This window comes from Rosa rugosa, chromosome 1 (assembly GCF_958449725.1).
Source record: "Rosa rugosa chromosome 1, drRosRugo1.1, whole genome shotgun sequence".
In the NCBI taxonomy this organism is placed as follows: Eukaryota; Viridiplantae; Streptophyta; class Magnoliopsida; order Rosales; family Rosaceae; genus Rosa; species Rosa rugosa.
Genome location: NC_084820.1, coordinates 27,890,610 through 27,911,047, shown reverse-complemented (window position 1 = coordinate 27,911,047; position 20,438 = coordinate 27,890,610). Strand labels below are relative to the sequence as shown.

Genomic DNA, 20,438 nt, shown 5'->3' with positions numbered 1-20,438 from the left:
TCTCTCTCTCTCTCTCTCTCTCTCTCTCTCTCTCTCTCTCTCTCTCTCTCTCTCTCTCTCTCTCTCTCTCTCTCTCTCTCTCTCTCTCTCTCTCTCTCTCTCTCTCTCTCTCTCTCCCCTTATGTTTTCAACGTGAAAATGGTTGGGGGGAGGGGGAGAGGATCTGATTTAATTAAGGTAAGGTAAGATGAAAAGACCAAAATGCCCCCACACGAAAATACTCATAACTTTCTCGTTACAACTTCGTTTAACGAACCGTTTGCACCTACACTCTCGTATTGTCGTGCTCTATTTTTCCATGCTAAGAAAATAATTTTTGAAACTCCATAAAAAATAATTTCCTAATAAGAAGGCTAATTTAACGATACGATGAATTGAAATATCTAAATGCAATGCAAATAAATTAAAGGATAGTATTTCCGGGTACGGGGTGTTGCAATTGATTAATTGAAGCCCTGTTCATGAAGCAATTCTCCACGTTCAATCCAGCCATAATCTGATCGGTGCAAGAAGAAGCACCAAGGATTAAAGGAAGAACAGACCCTACATCCTGATGTGACGCATGAGCTACCACTAGCCCATCCAGCCCATCCTACTTCTCAGTAGCCACCTACATTGTCACCTTTTCAGGAACCTCCACCATCTCCATACCTACAGCATTCCCTTCCATCTGCACCAAGAGCTCCCTCGAAATATAACCAGTTCCCGAGTTCCGCCCCTGACCCTCCAATGACAATCCTGCCATCCCACCTCTGGCGGCTTTGGCATCAACTCTTCCTTTTCTTTCATGAGAAAATCATCGCATCCCAACACATCATGTTCAAAGAGTCCATAATCTCTACAAAACCCTTTCACCTTCTCATAAATCAAAGTAATATCCGGTTCAATCGTAGGAGAGAACTCAAACAACATCCATGTACGTACCCGACGACGAGTATCCAAAACCAAGCGGATTCTCTGCTCCTCCTCCTTCCGACGGAGAGCCGTTTGATCAAAACGGATCACTTGCCCAATCACAGATCCGATGAGAGTTAGGGCGGCCTTGTTCTGAAGGGCTACCGGCAAACCTCTTACTGCCACCCATGTCTCCACATTCCACAGAGGGACTGCCTCTACAGGACTGATCCCGTCATATTCACCTAACAAGAGCATGGTGTTCCTATAGAACCAAGGGCCACCATGGAGAGCACGATTACGATCCGCTTCTCGAACAAATTAGAACAAGAAACGGTCACCGGCATCTTGGACTGTAAGACCAGATCTGATGCGCCATATAGAAGGAATTGTATTTTTGAAACCCGGAAACCTAGCTTTAGGTCCAAGAAGACGACCCACCATGTAGTAATGGTCGTCCTGCAGAGTCGCTGTCCCTGCCAGGCCTGAAGACACTCGAGCAGAGCCATTAGAACCAGGTACAAGGCTAGCAGTAGCCATGATCTAAAGATCAAAGATGAAAAAGTTTTGTCGCAGGGAACCTACGATAACCCTAGCAGAGAGACGGCTAGGTCGCTTAAGAGATGAAGAAAAATTAATTTAGTATTTTACTATATATCTTACTACAATTGTTATTGTAACGGAAGTTTTTTAATGCATTTGTTTTTCTTTTTGATCTTCAATTCATCTAATTTTTATCTTTATATTCTAGCTTTCTTAATTGTACGTCAGAGAATGTCAAAATGGTTTAGCACTCTAGTGAATGGTATCTAGATCCTCTCTTGAGCTCTATTATTGCCCAACCTAACTGAGTTTTTAATGACAAAGTGACACGTGTATAAAGGAAAATTTGACGGCTTATTGATTTCCCCACCATACTTTCAATCCTTCCTCTATTCCGACCAGGTACTGTTTACACTTGTACATTGTCAAATATGAGTACGTATCACTGGTACCACTCTAGACAGTTTAGAAGCCCTCCTAAGCAACAATCACAGTTCTCACCAAATTGATGAGAAGTGTTGGAAATTGATATGGGTTTGAGAGTTATCCCAAAGTCAAGTGATTCAAGTCTTTTTTATGGAGGGCTTTAATGAACTCTATTCCTAGCTACCTCAACCTTTTTGGAAGAAAATTGACAAAGGTTCTCATATGTCCTCTTTGACTCTTTGTCATCACTATGAGGAATCTATTGAACACAGTGCTCTTGTGTCCGTGGGTGGATTTATTTTGGTTGGGTCACCTTGAGTGGACATATTCTTAGCCACTTAAAAAAGGATATTAGCATGAACCCTTCTTAGAAATGAAAGGATGATTAAACTGAAGATTTGAGGCGTAAAAGAAGGGGAGTGAAATTCACACTCCACATTTTACAATCCACGTACACTTCATGTTTCTTTTTTTTCTAAATATTAAGTTTTGTCTTTTCAGTAGTGTAAATTGTACAACTTGTGATATTAAGATACCAACAAAATATATATGAAGTGTGGATTGTAAAAGGGAAAGGGCGAATTTTATTTCACTAAAAAACTTGCATTCCATGAGAGGGAGATATAGAGATAGGCCTGAGGCGAAAATATACTTTTTTTTTCCTTATCAAATTATTTTTTATTTAATTTAATAATTATAAAATGATAACAGCGAAAAGAAACATATAGTATTTATGTTATATAACAACTTCAAAACATACGACTCGGAAACATGTCTGTACCAACAAAAAAAAAACTAATTCAAAAAATATAAAAAACTTAAGAAAACAGATGCAAAAATGTCATTAGTGGGATTCGAACTCATACTTAAAAGGAGCCCTTAAAGGCAGCCTTACTGCTGCTCTAACTTATAACATTGGTAATTTAGGGGCAGAGATAATATATATTAGATAATATTTACTGAAAGTCAGCTCCGAGGCCCCCCGGAAGCCCGTGGCCTAAGACAGTTGCCTCAGTGGGCAGCCCTCAGGGCCGGCTCTGGATATGGGCAACTGGCAACGAAGAAACATAAGAGGAGGGGAGAGAGAGAGAATATTGAGGGGGGGCCCAGGGGGGGCGCGGAGCCTAGCCTATTTTAAGCCATAGCATGGATTAAAAAATAGAAAAATAAGTAAATATTTGCAAAAATCAATATAAGCCGTTGGATGGGGTTTTATAGACATGTCGCTTTGTCATCAAATTCTTAGGTAGGTTAGGCAAAAGTGGAGTTTAGGAGAGGTCCCGAATCCAAGAATGAATGCATTTTTGAAATAGACATCCTATATGAAGAAAAACACAAACTGATGGGGCAATTTTCTTTGTATTGAATTGTATTGAACCATTACAGGAATGAGGATTCACAGTTTGAATACTACCTAAATTAATTACAATTGAAGAAAGTCAATAAGAAAGGACACCATGCTTTAGACTTGCTTCACCAAACTTTAAACTTGATTGAATGAGAAAGGACTATTGTACCATGCTACAGCAAAGGACACCAAGCTTGATGCTTTAGACTTGATTCACCATGCTTGCTTTACAATAATAGAGGATTCACCGCATGCACAAACGTAAATTACAAGTTCACCTTATCTTGCAAGTTAACCATATCTTGACCAAATCTTTAATACAACAAGAATTAAGTATTTGTTCAAGTAAATCCAGAATATGTGTCTGGCCCAAACTCTAGGTCTCTTCACCTAGTTATAATAAGGTTTGGAATTAGAGATATTCTCGGAGATATTCATAGATATCCGATTAATTGTGTTTCAGCTGTCTCGTGGAACAACTACCCTCATTCTAGCACCAAATGTTTCAGCTATCTCGTGGGGGTTAGATCCAGCTAAATCACGAGTTGGTCTGGTCTGCCACTATCGCTCTCGGTCTCGCTTATCTGTAAAACAAACAAAGGTAAGAGGGAAGACCGGGTGTACCGGCCTTCAACTCTCCGATTCCTAAGTCAGTATCGTTATAAGATAATGATAATGGAAAGCGATAGTAAACAGTTACCTCTTTGGGTTGTTGGAGATAACCTTAATGTAGCAGATATGTGGGAGCTTGGTTCTGTTTCTTTCGGTGTGGGATGATCGGGGTTCCTGATACTGCCCCGACGGATGTCGGACCCCCGGCTGGGAGCTTTCCTTACTTGTGTACTGGCGATACGAGTCTTGTGTTTCCGATACTTGTGTCTAGGAGGTCGGTATGTGTATACCAATAAATTGTACGATTATCTTTCCTTGTATAACTCTAATTCTATGTCTTGTAATCCTCTATATAAAGAGGTCCCTATTATCAATGAAAGTGCGACTCAATTCTCTCCCAATTTTGGTTTTCCTTAAACACGTTATCAGCACGAAGCCCTAACCTTGAAACCCTAAAATCGTAGCCTTCAAACCCTAGCAGCCACCGCCTCAATCCCAGAAGCCTAGAACCGGTGGTGCCACCCCCAGAACAGGCCGAAAAAATACCGAACTGGCCCCCAGAATAAGCAAAAGATCCCTGCCTGGTTCGCAAACTTTCAGACCCCCTTTCATAGTAAAAGTCGGCCACCATCACCGCCCTGATCCCAGACTCCAGGAACCGGGAATAGTACATCAGGAACCGGCCATAAAAGCACCGGACCGGCCACTCAAATTTACTGCACCACCGTGTCGGATCGGCCTGCCCAGTTTTCTGTCCAAAACTGCTTCCAGCCCAGCCCAGCCTAGTGCCGACGTCACCTTCACTCCGTCGCTTTCGCGCGCCAGTCTGCTTGCACACGACCGGCGACGAGGCAGTAGCCTTGCCGGAGAACCAACAGGAAGATGACGCGAAAAAGAAAAGAAGAAAAAAATAGGTGGGTGTGTGACCCATGATAGTAACCCGGCCCAGAAGAAGAAAAAAAAAAGGAAAGAGAAGGCAGCGGGCCCAGAAGAGGAGGCGCGGCCCGCATCAGAAAAAAGGAGGAACGCTAGCCCAACAAAAGGAAAAGAGAAGTGAGCTTCGGCCGAAGCAGAAAAGAAAGAAAAAAAAAAGGCAGGCCTGGGCCAAACAGGAAAAAAAAAAAGAATGCAAGGGAAGTCCACCAATATCTAAATGACGCTTTCAAAGCACCTCAATCAATGGAGTCTGAGCAAAGAGATGTATGTTCTTGATGTGGAGTATCCAGTCATTGGGCACACATTTGTAGAGCTCGTGAAGAAATTGTGACCGTCTACAAAGCATATTGTGAAGCAAGAGAAGCTCACTATGTGGAACAAGAAGATCAAGAAGATGGGTTGGAGACTACAAATCTGGTTGGGATCAATAGATCGTCAATTCTGTTTAAGTCTTTATTTTTCCAAGAGATGTAATAGGCAATTGCCATATACTTTGTAGTAAATGCCATTGGTTTAGTTTTTCTTCACATAGGCTCATCCAAAATGAGTATGATGTCTAGGAAGGTTTTGAGATAAGTGGTACTTAAGCGATCTTTGCTCCACTGACATCTCTCTGCTTACCTTGTCATATTTATTTTGGAGTTACTGAAAGAAGTCAAACGACTACCTTTGTTTTGCATTAGCTAGCATTTGGATTAGATTCTCTTAATTGTTAAGAGACAATGATGTACTCTGTTGGCGTATGAATAAAATTTTGAGTTCTTTTCATTATGACTCTATTTTGATTCTGAGCATATTACTTTGTGACTATGATGGCTGGGCCATCAGTTTCTCTTGCCAAATGGCACCTTGATTACTGTAATAGAAACTCTCTACGCTCTTAGGGCAAACCGCACCTATGAATAGCCAACGGATTCCATGCGAAAACGTATGTAGAGAATGGAAATGAGTTCCTTTGCAATACCTCTAACGATTGCAAACAAATGGGAATCTTAGAGAAGTTTATGTGTCTCTCTAGTAGACTCTATGTCACTATTCGAGCTATTAAATCCAATAAAGTTATGAGAGAAGATCTATTGTATTTAGACACATATTGACTTTGTCACGACAGGATAGGTCATCCTAGTCATGATTTGATGATCCGTCTACTAAAGACTTCACATGGACATCCTTTCTCTCGAGCGAAACGAAGCATGAATCGAAAGTTGATTCTTGGACTAAGTGTGACCACCGTCGTCCACCACTAGCCTAGGGATGGCACAGTCCCTATCCATGACGCCATGGATGGCGTCCATCAGGGTGATGGCACCCTAGGTGATGCTGCAATTACCAACTTTGCTTCACATAGTGTTTCAGACGCTCAGGCCCAACCAAAATCCACATTGGTTGCTGCTAAAGCCTCTCGCTGATTTTGCAAAGCCTGTTCCTTAGGGAAATTAGGACTAAGACCGTCCTATGCAAAGGATATGAAAATACTCATTCTGTTCTTACATAGAATCCATAGGCATTCTGTGGACTAATTCAACCACCTTACGAACGCTTAAATACTTCATGATATTGGTTGACACGCAAACACGCTGGTCACGGGTTGTGCCATTGTCCACCCGTAAATGATGCTTATACTACACTCCTAGAAAATATCATATGACAACGGGCTCACTCCCCGGATCATCCTATTCAGTTAATTGGATTTGATATTGCTAGAGAGTTTACATCGAAGACTTTCGATGGTTATTGAATTGGGACTGATGTTGGACATCATATTCCCATGAACACACCCAAATGATCTTGCGGAAATGACTACAATGGTAGTCCGGACATTGGTAATGCTCACCAATCTCCTTATATCCGCTTGGGGTGATGCAATATCGCATGCAGCTATGCTAATTCTACGACCCACTGCCACTCCATCTACCTCTACGTTACAGCAAGTGATCACTGGGTACCAGTATCGTACTTACGCATATTTGAGTGTGCCATTTATGTGTCAATTGCACCGCCACAGTGTACTATGATAGGTCCTTACAGACGAATGGACAACTACGTTGGATTTGAGATTCTAACAATCATCCGCTAGTTAATGCCCTTGCTAGGCGATCTCTTTATCGCATGTCTTGCGGATTGTCACTTTGATGAGACAGTCTTCCCGTCGTTAGGGGGAGATAATAACACGAATGTTCAGCAGGAACAACAGGAATTGTCGTGGTCTGTCCCCACTATGTCTCATCTCGATCCCTATTAATGTGACGAGATCACACATCTGCTGCAAATATGCTTGCAAGGAAGGACGTCCCTACGAGAGGATGTATCGCCACCCTGCACGGAGGTAGGCATGGCGCCAATGCCAAAGAAAGTGGCACTCTGGCATTATAGGCCATGGCCCCACCTAGGATGCGTGGGAGGTCAGTGGGTTAGAAGGATACTTTGGCACAACCCAATGCTTAGATCATCGACGCTCAAAATCCGTCTCATGAGAATCTTCTGGATTATGGTTATCATTGGGGGACGCGTCAACGTCATAACCTATTCCTGAGAATATAGAGCTCTATGAAAATTACACTAGTGTACATGAGACATGGGATAGAAACTCCATCATAATTGATGATGTAATCGCGCATTTCGTTGCGCAAGAGTTTGTTGAGTCTGATGATATCGAACCACACTCCGTTGATGAATGAATGCCAACGTAGAGAAATTTGGCCTAAATGGAAAGATGCAATCTAGGTTAGGTTGAATTCTCTAACGAAGAGGAAGGTTTTTGAGCTAGTGATGCCAACACCTCCTGACATAAAACCTGTTGACTAATGAGTCTTCGTTAGAAAGCGTGATGTTAACGTTTAAAGTTCAGCGGTAGCTAAACCATTGATAACGCTGGTCTGATGGGCGGACCGATACTTGTGCTGTTCTCAAAGCTTCCGCTACCTGTCAAGTAAAATACAGAGGGCGTCAAAGGGAGACCGCGTTGGGCGGTCTTCTCTTCTCCGATGCCTAAGTTAGTAAGTCAATGTATTTATGTTGACAAAGTAACAGTAGGTAAGTATTAAATGCGTAATTAATAAGGAGAGAAGAGAGAACCTTTTATAGGTGAAGAAGGAGTTGATCTTCTTCATGTTTTCGATGTGGGACTGACATGCTTCAGTCCCAGCTACTGGAGCTTCTGATGCTGTTTTGGCGCGGCGTGTGGCGGCGCGTCAGCGGTGATCTGGGGGTAAGCCGGGGCTCAGGCGGTAGCCCGCATGGCTGTGTACCCATAGGTCACTCATTTGGCGGGAGTTGGTACCGCTGGCGGTAGCATGAGCATGGCTCATTATAGCTAATTATGCTTGCAAATGCCTATGTAAGTACACGTGATGAGAAAAAGAGATAGTAATCTCGCCTTATGGCGCAAAGCTTCTCACAAAACACCCTGGAATCGACTATGATGAGACATATTCTCTCGTAATGGATGTCACTGCACTCCACTATCCTGTCAGTTTGGTAGTTTCCGAAAAACTGAACATGCAGCTTACAAATGTGGTCACTACTTATCTCTATGGGGATCTAGATACGGAATATACATGAAGGTTCATGGTGAATTTTATTTACCCAAGTCAAGTGGTTCTAGACCATGGAGCGCGTTTACAATAAGGTTGAAACGCTCACTAAAATGACTACTTGATTGAGAAGGAATATGCCCGCTCGTTTCCATAACAAGTTTCAGATTCTATCGCGGTTCATGTTGGACATGATCTTCATTGGAAGCCCTTAAAAAATTAAGGGTGAACACTTGAAATTCGAGTTTGAGATGAAAGATCTTGGGAGAACACCATTATGTCTCGGTTTAGAACTTGAGCATCGTGTTGATAGATGCTTAGGCATTTTGACAAGGTCAAGGCTTCGAGTACCCCCATGAATGTCAGTAGCCTTGTTCCTAAAAAGGATTCTCTTCGTCCAAAGGATGATGACGAAGATGTGCTAGAGGCAGAAGTGTCTTACTTAAGTACAATAGGCGCATTATTGTACTTAGCTCAATACAGAAGACCGTACATCTCATTTATCGTGAACTTGTTAGCTAAATATAGTTTTGCGCCAACGCGACGTCATTGGATTGGTGTAAAAGATATCTTTCGATACCTAAGTGGTACACTTGATATGGGCTTGTTCTATCCCTAAAGAGAGACGATGGATTCAGACCCATCATATGTCATGAACGCCACCAACAGTGGTATGCGTTCCCTCTCCCCATCCCAAAACGACATTAGTGTTTTGGATGGTTTGCTGATGTTGGGTATCTCTCTGACCCACACAAAGGTCATTCCCAAACTGGTCAAGTGTTCCCCATGGGTAAGATCACGATATCTTGGAGGTCTACATAATAGACCCTAGTCGCTATATCTTCGAACAATGCAGAGACTATTGCTCTTCACGAAGTGGTTCTTGAATGTATATGGATTGGATCCATAGTTACGTATGTTCGAACAATTGTGGCTTGAAGTCTACCATAGATGAGTCTACGAGCATTTAGGATAATGCTGCTTGTTTTGAACAAATGAGGCAAGGTTACATCAAAAGCGACAACACCAAGTATAATCAGCAACAATAGACTCTCCTCAAGATCAAAGTGAACTAGGTTCAATCTGAGGACAGTGTGGCAGACTTGCTCACTAAATCAGTGCCTAAATTCTATTTTCGAGAAACATGTTGGTAGCATCACTTGCGGAAGTTATCCAAACTCCCATGACCGTAGTCATCAGGGGGAGATGTCTACATGTATGGTCTCAAAACGTGAAGGGTGTGTTGTGCTCTTTTTCCCCTTCGACCGAGGTTATTTTGTCCCATAGGGTTTTTGTTACTCGGTAAGGTTTTTAATGAGGCAACGAGAGGAGCACCACGTTTGGGTGACACAAGGGGGAATGTTCAAGTAAATCCAGAATATGTGTCTTGCCCAAATTCTAGGTCTCTTCTCCTAGTTGCAATAGGGTTTTGAATTAGAGATATTCTCGGAGATATTCATAGATATCCGATTAATTGTACGATTATCTTTCCTTGTACAACTCTAATTCTATGTCTTGTAATCCTTTATATAAAGAGGTCTCTATTATCAATGGAAGTGCGACTCAATTCTCTCTCAATTTCGATTTTCCTTAAACAGTAGTCAAATAATTAAAATTTATGACTAATCAAATATTGTTAACATAAGAATTGAGACAAATGAAAGTCATATACTAATTTACTAATCTGATTACTTGAATTACCACAGCTACATATAAAATTCATATATTAGTTCCGTCATTCCATTTTATCTTCTCATCAACATGATGAATTGACGATAAAGGATCTGATCTCGGGCCATAACGATGAGGATCTAGTAATGATTTGCGGATTCCATTCTTCCTTTCTCCAAAAACCGAAAAGATAACAGACACTAATAATGAGATAAGGATTCGTTCTTAATGAATTATATATATTGCAGTATCCTTTATGTGTTTTAGTGTGAACAATCATCTGCAACACTTTTATTTTTATCAAACAAAACTATATGCAGATGAAAGCTTGCAAATTAGATCTTCGATACTGTTGAAGTTGCATATCCTCGGAGGCCGCTCACTGACAAAAGTAGGATAATGGAGTCCCCCACCTGTCAATTGAAGTTGTCGTAACCAAGGTTTGAAATATCTGCGATATTTCCGATATATCCCCCGATATCTCCTTTTTTCGACGGACCGATATATCTTGGAGGGTAAATATCTTATCTTCTACCGTTTCTGTGAAATTTCTCCGATATCGTCAAATATCCCCGATATATTAGATATTTGCGATATATCCCCGATAAAGCGAAGAAATATCTGTAAAATTTGATATATAAAAAAAAACTCAATAATTCTCCAATGAAAATCTGTGTGAAGGGAGATCTCCTCAAGGCAAATCTGAGTGAGGAAAAATCCTCTCAAGGTGAATCTAGGTGAGTAGAAAATCCCCTCGATCAAGGTGAAGCTGGATGAGGAGAAATACCCTCAAGGCGATTTTGGGTGAGAAGTAATTCTCTAAATGCAAATTTGTGTGAGGAAAGAATATGTGGTCAATGAAAACAACTATATAGATCTACTTCATGTTGCAAGCGAGCCTCTTGATAATGGCATTGATCCACTTCATGATTGGATTATGCCTGCACACCTCGATGATGAAGCTAGAAAACCTCTTCCACAAGTTGTAGAAACTGCAACTAATGCTGGAATCAACGTAGAGAGAGTCTTATCTGAAGAAGTTGTTAAAAACCCAGAAGATAATTCAGATAGTGATGATGCGTGGGGTGGTACAACAACTCCAGATAGTTTTGATGATGGTGGAGAGGATGGAAGCGGAACAGGTGGTGAAGGTGAAAGATATGAATATGGAAAATCTTCTGTGGATGGAGGATTAAACCAATTTACCTATGAAGGTAATTTTGATCATACCACCCAAGATGAAGACCATGGAGTGAAAACAGCTGGTCATGGTGCTCAAGAGAAGACCCAATATGGGAGGAGGACTAGAGGTGCAACTGATGATCAAAGTACCCCATCTGATGTTTCTTCAATTGCCTTAAGTTTTGACTCTATCAGTTTAGGCACTAAGCGCAGTGGAATCTCAAATGAATCTCATGAAGGCAACAATCAATTTGGCTATGATGCTTATGGATATAATCAATATGGAGAAGTATATGATCAGTCATCCAGTTGCGTTCATCCTTATTATCCCCTTATAGGGGAAACAGTCGGCAGCTCTGAAGAGATCTATAACTATCATGTTCATCACTACAATTCGCACTATATGGGTCATATGTCTTGGTCTGATTATTGTATTTTCGTAGACCAATGAGCGGCTTTTCAACAGCCTAGAGTCTCTTTTTGGATGTAGATGAAGTTGACATTCATATGTATTTATATGTAATTCTAAATTTCTAATAAATTGACTTTTTTCAAAAACGATATATTTTCTCATCTATACCCGATATTTCCGATATTTCCCTTTTTCAAAGTACCGATAGATATGAAGATACCGATATTTATAACCCTGACCGTAACAAAGTACCCCAAAACGACACATGCATGTACATGAACTACTACTATTAATACTCTCCATTAGTGAATAGTGGCAACAATTCCCCTTATAAATCATATTTGTCACATCAACGCCACAATATATCATCTTCCTCAAAATATACCGACCATGGTAAACGGCTTCTTCTACACTTCTCTCTCCATCATCGTGTGCCTACTCATCACCCTAAAGCTGTTTGAACAGCGACATTACCCCAACCTCCCTAGCTTAAAGAAATAGAAAAATAAGTAAATATTTGCGAAAATCAATATCGCTTTATCATCAAATGCTTAGGTAGGTTAGGCAAAACGAGTTTAGGAGAGGTCCCAAATCCTAGAGTTAATGCATTTCCGAAAGAGACATCCTATATGTAGAAACACACAAACTGATGGTGCAATTTTCTTTGTATTGAATTTTATTGAACCTTTACAGGAATGAGTATATATATATATATAGACAAAAGAAAGAGAAAGAAGACTAAGAGGATTCACACTTTGAACCCTACCTAAATTGATTACAATAGAAGAAAATCAATAAGAAAGGACACCATGCTTTAGACTTGCTTCACCATGCTTTAAACATGATTGAATGAGAAATGACTATTTGTACCATGCTGCAGAAAAGGACACCATGCTTTAGACATGTTTCACTATGCTTGCTTTACAATAATAGAGGATTCACCACATGCACAAACATAAATTGCAAGTTAACCATATCTTGATCAAATCACCAAATCTTCAATACTATAAGATTTAAGTAGTGATATAATTAAAAATTATGACTAATCAAATATTAATTGTTAACATAAGAATTGAGACAAATGAAAGTCATATACTAATCTGATTACTTGAATTACCACAGCTACATATAAAAGTCATATACTAATTCTGTCATTCCATTTTATCTTCTCATCACCATGATGATAAAGGATTTGATCGATCTCCGGCCATGACGATGAGGACGTAGTAATGATTTGCGGATTCCTATCTTCCCATCTCCAAAAACCTAAAAGATCACAGACACTAATAATGAGATAAGGATTCGTTCTTAATGAATTATATATATTGCAGTATCCTTTATGTGTTTAGTGTGAACAATCATCTGCAATACTTTTATTTGTATCAAACAAAACTATCTGCAGATGAAAGCTTGCAAGTTAGATCTTTGGTACTATTGAAGTTGCATATCCGAAGGCCGCTCAACATTCATTGCGTACATTGGGAAGATAGGAGTCCGCAAATAATGGAGTCCTCACCTGTCAATTGAAGTTGCCGTAACAAAGTATCCAAAAATGACAAATGCATGTACATGCACTACTACTATTACTACTCTCAATTAGTGAATAGTGGCAACACTGCCCCTTATAAATCATATTTGTCAGATCAACACCACAATATATCATTTCTCTCAAAATATACCTACCATGGTAGACATCTTCTTTTACACTTCTCTCTCCATCATCGTGTGCTTGGTCATCACTCTAAAGCTGTTTAAACTGCAACGTTACCCTAACCTCCCTCCAAGTCCTTCCTTATGTCTTCCGATTATCAATCACCTCTACCTTCTCAAACCCCCGGTCCACCGCACCTTCCACCGGCTCTCACAGAAACACGGTCCCATTTTCTCCCTCTGGTTCGGTTCCCGCTACGTGGTCATTATCTCTTCCTCCTCAGCTGTGCAAGAATGCTTCACCAAAAACGACATCGTGTTGGCAAACCGTCCCCCTACGCTCCTGACTAAGCACTTTGCGTACAACAGCACCACCATTGCGAGCTCCCCCTACGGCGATCACTGGCGAAATGTTCGACGTATCGGCACTGTCGAGGTCTTGTCCACCAGCCGGCTCAACTCTTTCTCAGATGTCAGAAAAGAAGAAGTAAAGCACTTGCTCCGTAAGCTTTTTCTAAACACAAAAGAAGAAGAAGGTCGTTTTGTGAAAGTGGAGCTGAGGTCTATGTTATATGAGCTGACCTTCAACAACATAATGACAATGATGGTGGGGAAGAGGTATGTTGGGGACCATGTTGCGAGCAAGAAAGAGGGGAAGGAGTTCATTGAGATCATGGATGAGGTGTTTTCGTACAGCTCGGGAACCAACCCAAGAGAATTCATGCCCTTTTTCAGATGGTTTTGTGGTAATGGTTATGAGAGGAAGGTGAAGAAGTTGGGCAAGAGAGCAGATATGTTTTTGCAACGTCTGATTGATGAGCACCGGAACAAGAGTGCTTCAGAGAGTAAAAATACCATGATCGACCACATGCTTTCTCAGCAGGAGTCAGAACCTGAATATTACACCGATGAGATTATCAAAGGACTTATACTGGTTAGTAAATTTTTTTCGGTTATATCCAAAATTACAGTCATATTAGTTCACCTTTCAGTGTTAAGTATTTACTTTATAAGAAAGATAATCAAATAAGGGCCCGTTCGGTAGAGAAAATAACATCCCATTTTTGTTTTTAAAAATGAAAATAATAAGAAAATCTGTTCGTTAGCCTATTTTTAAAAATACTGAAAATAAAAATTGAAAATGTTTTCTAACTTTACTCTAAAAATCAGAAAACGTCAAATTGATGTTTTCAACGTTTTCTCTCAATCTGCTTTCATTCCTCACCAGAAAACTTCCACTTCTCCATCCTTACACTTCCAATAACATTGGGTAACTCAAAGAGAAAAAACTACCCAGACCCCTGTAGTCGCCGGATTCTGACCAAACTACACCATCAACGGTGCCGGAAAATTCTACAAAATGTTAACGTATGACATGCATACAATTGCCTTAAAAGTGGTAATTTGAGTCCTCAAAATAGTAATATTAGTCCTCAAAGTTGTAACATGAGTCCTTAAAGTGGTAAATTTTCTTAGTTACCACAAGAGTCCTCAAAATAGTAATATTAGTCCTCAAAGTGGTAACATGAGTCCTTAAAGTGGTAAATTTTCTTAGTTTACCATATGAGTCCTCAAAATAGTAATATTAGTCCTCAAAGTGGTAACATGAGTCCTTAAAGTGGTAAAAATAGTTGATGTATGAGAAATGCTAACATACCATAGCTTTACCCCAACGGTGCCATTGTTGGATTATGACTAAGAATCTGTGAAAGTTCTAGATCTGGATTCTTGTATTGAATCTATAGAAACGATGATTGAGAAACATATAAGATTTATATAAATATAGAACTCTTGTATGATTAATTATCGATCATCTGGGTATTGAGTTGATTGTATATAGTCTCTTGCATGATTGATAAGTGATTATGGCCAGTAAACACTCGATTGTATTGGCTGTTACATAAACAATAGCTTGCCTTGTTTGCTCGTTAATTTGCTTATCTACTTTTAGGAAAATCAAATACAGAAGATTCATGGGTACGCCAATCCATTGATAGTCTATTGCCTCTGAGTTATACTGAATCTCCATTGAGTCTCAGCTTCCATGACACCATGACTCATGAATTTCTGATATTAAAAAGGAATATAAAAAAAGAGAATGAAATACCGAACTCATTTTCAATATGGAAAATATAATCTCTTTTCTCTTTTTCATTTTTAAAAAATGTTTTTGAAATTTTGTTTTTGAAAACTTTACCGAACGGGCCCTAAGAGTCTAAAACGATATAACTAGAGTATTTTTTTTTTTTGGTCAAGTTATTAATTAACTCGATTTAATTTTCAGAATCTATTATTGGCGGGCACTGATACATCGGCAGTGACATTAGAATGGGCCATGTCTGGTTTGCTAAACCATCCAGATATGTTAGATAAGGCTAGAGCTGAACTGGATGCTCAACTTGGTCAAGAACGCTTAGTAGACGAACAAGACATTTCTAAGCTTCTCTACCTACAAAGTATTATCTCCGAGACTCTTCGATTGTATCCAGCGGCACCAATGCTATTACCACATTTTGCATCAGATGATTGCATTGTAGGTGGATTTGATATACCACGTGACACGTTGTTATTGGTCAATGCATGGGCCATACATAGAGACCCGAAGTTGTGGGATGATCCAGAAAGCTTCAAACCTGAGAGGTTTGAAATCGGCAGTAAGGACGAGGCACACAAATATATGCCATTTGGAATGGGAAGAAGGGCATGCCCCGGAGTAGGATTGGCCCAACGTGAGGTGGGCTTGACTTTGGCCTCATTGATTCAATGCTTTGAGTGGGAGAGGGTTAGTAAGGAGGAGGTTGATATGACTGAAGGGACAGGACTCACCATGTATAAACTAGTGCCATTGGAGACCATGTACAAACCACGCTCAATTTTTAACATGATTTTCCATTGATCAGTGGACAATTTTTATACTAAAATGTATTATTAAACGTCATTAAGTTATGGGCTATTGATTATTTAAAATAACTAACACCGCGGGCATTACATACACAGACATCACGAGGTAGGTGAGATATTTTCCCTATTGTCGATTTTACTAAATAAATGTATTAATAAATTATAAGCTATATAAATTGTGCACAATTTTGTACTATTATTGGTTTTGCATAGTGTGTATTGATGTCTTTATTTTGGTTTTTGGTCTTCAATTCATTAATTTTTTCTTATTAATTCTTAATATTTATTCTTTATATACAAATGAGATTGAAAGATGAATATCGAGGTATATTTTTCCATTTTTTTTAATTTTTACTAAATTTATTCAAACACTCTAACTTATAATTTATAACAGAGCATGAGAAACTTGTAATATATTCAGAAATTTATTTTTTCTGCATAATAAAAGCCAAAGAGAGAAGTGGAGGTTCTAACTCTAGCCTTTATTTAAATGGTATGGCCATCTCCAGTGGGAGCCTTTCACTGTGGCCTTAATAATATTTCACATGACACAGTGGTACTGCCCAATGAGTGGGCAATAAATACAAATCATAAATTTTGGGTAATTTTGAAAGCAAACCTGAGAGGTTGAAAGCAGGAGTAAGGATAAGGCGCACAAGCTTATGCCATTTGGAAATGGGAAGAAGGGCTTGCTCTGAAGCAAGCTTGGATAGACGTGAAGTTGGCTTGACTTTGGCTTCCCGAGCCTTGTACGCACCATTCGTCACACTATGGGAGCTGACCATGCTCGAAGTCGTTAATTATCTTAACCGCAAAGAAGTGGATGCTGATTCATGCTTTGAATGGGAGAGGGTTAGTGAGAAAGAGATTGATATGACTGAAGCTAAAAGGCTTAGCACACCTAAAGTTGTGTCTTCAGAAGCATTGTGCACAGGGATGGTCTTGACTTTTTGGAGATCTGAGGTGCACAACTAAAATGTGGCTTCATATCAAATTAGCAACTACTATTTAGACAACCTTTTCTTCAAATGACTATATAATATTGAGTGCAACCTTTTCTTTTCTTTTTTCTTTTTTATAAATAGATGGGACTCGAACAGATGGCATGGCCTCATCAATGGAAAATCATTGTCTTACCACTACACCAAACACGCACACTGAAACAAAACTATGAAAGAAAAGTATTAGAAATTGTGTTAATGCATGGATGAGCAGAAGCTTATTACTTTGAAAGGAAAAAAAATATATAGATGAAGAATAAACTGGTTTTGCTCCTTTTTTTTTGAAAGAAAAGAGATTTTATTACTAAATACGATTATGATCGTACATGATGGCATCTAGAACAAACTCTGGAGCATGACCAAACCAATCAAGATGGATGTTTGAATCAAAACTATAACTAGCTAGGCGATGAGCAACCCGATTGCCTTGCCTAGGAGTAAAACCAACTATAACATTTCCCACTATACCCACAAGTCCTTTGATGTCAAGAATCAAAGCACCTAGCTCAGACAAATCCTCAGTCAAAGAATTAATGGCCTAAACTGCCACTAAGAAATCACTTTCCACAACCACCTTGGTGACACTCAGAGCTTGAAGGAATTCTAACCCATACTTCAAAGCCAAAAGTTCAGCGTGTAATGGAGAGATCACAGACTCAGCTCGGTAGGAAAAATCCCCTTGATCATTCCTGTGGACTCCTCCTGTACCACCATACTTAACCGACGAAAGGAAAGCGCCATCAACATTTAGTTTTAGGGTACTAGTCGCTGGAGGCAGCCACTATTTTTGACCCGTAGGTCCTCGCCGGGCAAGAGATGCAGTAGCCTGATTGACCTGGGAATACTCCTCAAACCAAGCCATAGAAGAGGCTACGATACTAGGACTAATCTTAGAGCAATCTCTCCATTACTTGTCATTCCTATTCTTCCAAAGACTCCAACGCAACACAAGCAATTTATCAAAGCAGTCTGGTGACATCGAGGTAACCCGTTCTAGAAACCAATCCTTCCAAGATAAGGAGGAAACCGGGATGATAAAAGGAGGAGCTCCCACTATCTCTCTAGTCAAACTACATTGACAGAATAGGTGTTCCACTGTCTCCACACCACTAGAGCAGACAACACACTGTAGGTCCCCATTATAACCCTTCAAAGACAATGCAGCACGGGTAGGCAGGAGATTATGGACTGCTCTCCACCCAAAAATAGCCACCTTACTAGGGACTTTAGCCTTCCACAAGGCTCTCCAAACCGGGCCATAAGGATCCCCATTGGAAGGAGAGGCAAACACATTGCCAATAGAGAAGTCTCGTGCTATTGTATACGCTGATTTCACATAAAAGAAACCTTTCTTATGAAGCTTGCAAGCAACTCGGTCTTGTCCATATCGACGACTAAGAGGGATAGAGAGAACCTGGTGAGCAACCTGTGGTTCAAAACACGTATGGACAGCAGCCTCATCCCAGGTCCAAGTGTCCAGGTTGATCAAATCAGCAACCTTTTCAAAGATGGTATCCAACGGTTTAACCACAGAGTGATGGGGAACAGAAGGGATCCAATCATGATCCCAAATACTAATAGAAACACCGTTTCCAATCCGCCAAGATAAACCAGCTTGCAACACCGGTCTAGCTTCCATAATGTTTCTCCAAGAAAACGATGGCCTTTCACCCATGTCAGCTGTAAGGAAAGAACCATAAGGATAATACACAGCTTTAAAAACTTGAGCCACAAGAGAATTTGGATTAGTAAGGATTCTCCAACCTTGTTTTGCAAGCATCACAAGATTATGAGCATGCAAATATTTAAAGCCCATACCTCATTGTTCTTTTGGGAGACACATCCTCTCCCAAGACCGCCAATGAATTCGACGTCTGTCATCAGAACTTCCCCAAAAAAACTGACAACAAAGCTGCTGAAGATCATCACATAGAGATTTTGATAGAGCAAAACAGTTCATAACGTAATTAGGCAGAGTTTGAGCTACCACCTTAATAAGTAACTCCTTACCTCCAATACTGAGAATTTTAGACCTCCAACTGATAAGTTTTTTAGTGAGTCGCTCCTTCAAATAGGCAAAAATAGCAGACTTATTTTGCCCTACATGTATAGGAAGCCCTAGGTATAAACCATGCTCTGTGACACACTTAACTCCCAAAATTGCCGCTAGCTCCTTGCGCTTATTTAAACTGGCATTGCCACTGAAAACCACACTTGACTTCTGGAGATTAATATGTTGCCCCGAGGCCCTGGCATATGTCTCCAATATGTTCTTGAAAGTATGACACTCTGTAACTGTCGCTTCACCAAACAGAAAGCTTTCATCAGCAAACAATAGGTGATGTATCGTAGGAGCAGTAGGAGACATCTTAATGCCCTTAACAACTCCATGCTCGACTGAAGAAGAAATCAACACTGAAAGACCCTCTGCACAAAGAATGAATAGATATGGAGAGAGGGGGTCCCCTTTGTGGATACCCCTAGTAGGTAAAATAAAACCTGTAGGAGACCCATTGATTAAAATAGAGTAGCTAACTGATTTCACTGTTGCCAAAACAATCTTAACCCAGGTTGAACAGAAACCCAACTTAAGCAAGACTGCCTCTAAATAATGCCATTCCAACCGATCATACGCTTTAGAAATATCTAACTTTAGGGAGAAAAAACCATCTACCTGGCTACGAAGTTTCTTCATGAAATGAGCTACTTCAGTTGCCACAAGAGTATTATCAGAGTATTTTGGTTTGTCAAATTATTAATGAACACCAAGAATTGATACACGAGTTTGGGATTTATATATTTGATAGCTAGAAGCTAGATAGCTATAGCATGGTTGTGATCTCTATACAAAATATCAAAAAGCGAAAGTTTTCTTTTGGGAGAGTCTGCAACTTTCAGAGTCTTCTCAATGACCTTTCGGGCCTTCTTGCTGCTTATTTTGACTCTCATGCTATTTCTCTTTTCGATCTTGTTATAATCCGCCGCTGGTTTTTTCAACTTCAAGGACACGATCTATCTGCCTCGATTAGGAGTAAAACCCAATAACAAATCCTACTAACAACCGGAAGCACCTAGATTTTAAGGGTATTGGATTATCTTTGAACTTCATCTTTTGTTAAAGTTTAAACTTTTATCTGCCTCGATTAGCCGTCGTCGAAGCTCGAAGACGACCTCCTAGTTATTTGAAATCCCTAAGCCCTTTCAAGCTCAACCAAATTCAGTAGCGGATGGGTATTGAGAATTCAACCCCGACCAGTCAGAAAGCCCATTGAAAAAGCATAGCCAATTCATTCCTAGGAACATTTGGGGTGGATAATGAAAGAGAATTG

At 40.1% G+C, this 20,438-nt stretch overlaps 1 protein-coding gene across 1 annotated transcript; it reads left to right on the top strand.

Moving 5' to 3' along the window:
• The first annotated feature begins 13,231 nt into the window (after positions 1 to 13,231).
• On the top strand, positions 13,232 to 16,219 carry LOC133730374 (cytochrome P450 81Q32-like). The gene is made up of 2 exons (XM_062157980.1): positions 13,232 to 14,141; positions 15,492 to 16,219. The coding sequence occupies exons 1-2, from the start codon at positions 13,242 to 13,244 to the stop codon at positions 16,101 to 16,103; spliced, it is 1,512 nt and encodes a 503-aa protein (XP_062013964.1). The 5' UTR covers positions 13,232 to 13,241; the 3' UTR covers positions 16,104 to 16,219.
• Positions 16,220 to 20,438: the final 4,219 nt, after the last annotated feature.